At 43.6% G+C, this 2,500-nt stretch overlaps 1 protein-coding gene across 1 annotated transcript in view; it reads left to right on the top strand.

Annotated features, from left to right (window-relative positions):
* The window catches only part of LOC132861921 (ephrin type-B receptor 4b-like), a 20,638-nt gene that overhangs the window by 3,864 nt on the left and 14,274 nt on the right, over positions 1-2,500 (top strand). Inside the window, exons 2-4 of the mRNA XM_060893602.1 lie at positions 1,537-1,607; positions 1,727-2,017; positions 2,307-2,500. The exon at positions 2,307-2,500 is cut by the window's right edge and continues 194 nt beyond it. Coding sequence (XP_060749585.1) covers positions 1,537-1,607; positions 1,727-2,017; positions 2,307-2,500 — 556 coding nt within the window. The remainder of the gene's footprint in view (positions 1-1,536; positions 1,608-1,726; positions 2,018-2,306) is intronic.

Below are 2,500 nucleotides of genomic sequence, written 5' to 3'. Positions count from 1 at the left end.
ACACTCAGACACACACACTAACAGACACTCACACATACACACACACACTAACAGACACAAACACATATACACACACACTAACAGACACAAACACATACACACACACTCACAGACACACACACATACACACACTAGGACACTCACACAAACACTAAGACACACGCACACAAACACAGACTAAGACACACACTCACACACACACACACATACGCTCACACACACACACACTCACACACACATACGCTCACACACATACACTCACACACACACACTCAGACACACACACTCACAGACACACACACACACACTAACAGACACACATACACACACACTAACACAGAGACACACACTCACACAAACCCTAAGACACATGCACGCACACACAGACTAAGACACACACTCACACACACTTAGACACACACACTCAAACACACATACACTCACACACACAGACACACATAAACTCACACACACACTCAGACACACACAGTCACACAGACTCTAAGACACACACACACTAAGACACACATACACTCACACACACACAGACACACACACACACACACTCACACACACACGCACTTGCACACACACACAGCCACACACACACACACACAGACACACACACAAATTGTGAACTGGCTGTGTTCCTGGTCATTCCTGGGTGGCTATGAAGCAGAACAGTGAAATTACAGTTCAGCATCCAAGACACACACACACACTCGGACACACACACACACACACACACACACACACCCTTATTTAATCATCTGTCTTGTTAATTACAGAGGACAGACGACAGCATACACAAACTGAAAGAGTGTGTGTGTGTGGTGGTCTACAGGAAATGTAAGCGTGACGAGACATGAATTCCAGCAGAGCTCACACACACACACTCACACACACAAATTCTTACGCACACACACACACACTCACACACACACACACACACACACTCTCACACACACACACACACACTCTCACACACACACATACACACACTCACACACACACTCACACACTCACACACACACACACACACACACACACACACTCTCACACACACACATACGCACACACACACACTCACACACACACACACACACACACACACTCTCACACACACACACACACACACACACACACACACTCTCACACACACACATACACACACTCACACACACACACACCCTCTCTCTCCCTAACACACACACACACACACACACACACACACACACCCCTTCTGGGTGTAGCATTGTAGTCTATTTGACCAGTTTAACAACAATGTAAAAAACTTATTACTGTTAGTTACACTAACATTTTTGTTCCAAGAGTATGCAAACATAGACTTTGCTGTGTGTGTGTGTGTGTGTGTGTGTTTGTGTGTGTGTTTGTGTGTGTGTGTGTTTGTGTGTGTCTCTGTCATGTAGAGCATTATGGGGGCCAAAATTCCCATATATATATATATATGATATAAATCATATTTATATGTGAGTGTTAGATAATATGAAATTCATCTCTCTGTCTCTTTTGTAGAAGTTGTGATGAATACAAAGTTAGAGACATCTGATCTCAGATGGACCATCTATCCTGTTACTGAACCTGAGGTATACACACACACACACACACACACACACACACACACACAGTTTTAAAAATATAAACATAAATTTGAATATGTTTAAAACCTTGCCAACATCTGTCTGTCTGTCTGTCTGTCTGTCAGTGGGAGGAAATGAGTGGTCTGGACGATGAAGGGAACAGTGTGAGGACGTTTCAGATCTGTCCATCAGACGGAGGCTTGACGTCTCATTGGCTGAGGACACGTCTGATCCCAGTGGGCGGGGCCTCTCAGCTCTATGTGGAGATTCGTTTTACTATTGTTGAGTGTGGCTCAATGCGCACTCGCTCACACACACAATCCTGCAAGGAGACTTTCAATGTCTACTACTACCAGAGTGATGATGACTCTGGCACGCTCACACACCCCACCTGGAAGGAGAACCCATACACCAAGGTACACACACACTATGTAACTATGGTCAGTGTAAGCTTGTGTAATTTTGTATGCATGGTAACATAACTAGATATTTATGAGAACTCTGTTAAATAGTACATTGATGATTGTGTAACAGATTGATGTATAGAATAAACTCAGATCTCTGTGTTTGGTCTTTTAAACATTTTTAATTGCTTAAATATCTTGATCTCCAGTTCTGTGTGGTAATGAAAGTAGTCATATACTTAATGTAGTAATTTTAATATTAACCTTATTGATAATTAGGACAATTTACCTACGGTTTCAGGTGGACACGGTGGCAGCTGACTTCCTGTTGCGTCGTGGGGGTGAGAGGAAGTCGAATGTGAAGACACTGCGTGTTGGTCCGGTCACTAAACCTGGGGTTTATTTAGCGTTTCAGGCTCAGGGCGTGTGCATGGCACTACTAGCTGTGCGTGTTTACTTTAAAAAATGCCCCTCTCATGTTCGCAATTTCTCTGC

This window comes from Tachysurus vachellii, chromosome 19, assembly GCF_030014155.1.
Source record: "Tachysurus vachellii isolate PV-2020 chromosome 19, HZAU_Pvac_v1, whole genome shotgun sequence".
Lineage (NCBI taxonomy): Eukaryota > Metazoa > Chordata > Actinopteri > Siluriformes > Bagridae > Tachysurus > Tachysurus vachellii.
Note: the sequence above shows the minus strand (reverse complement) of the source record. Positions and strands in the feature narration are given on the sequence as shown.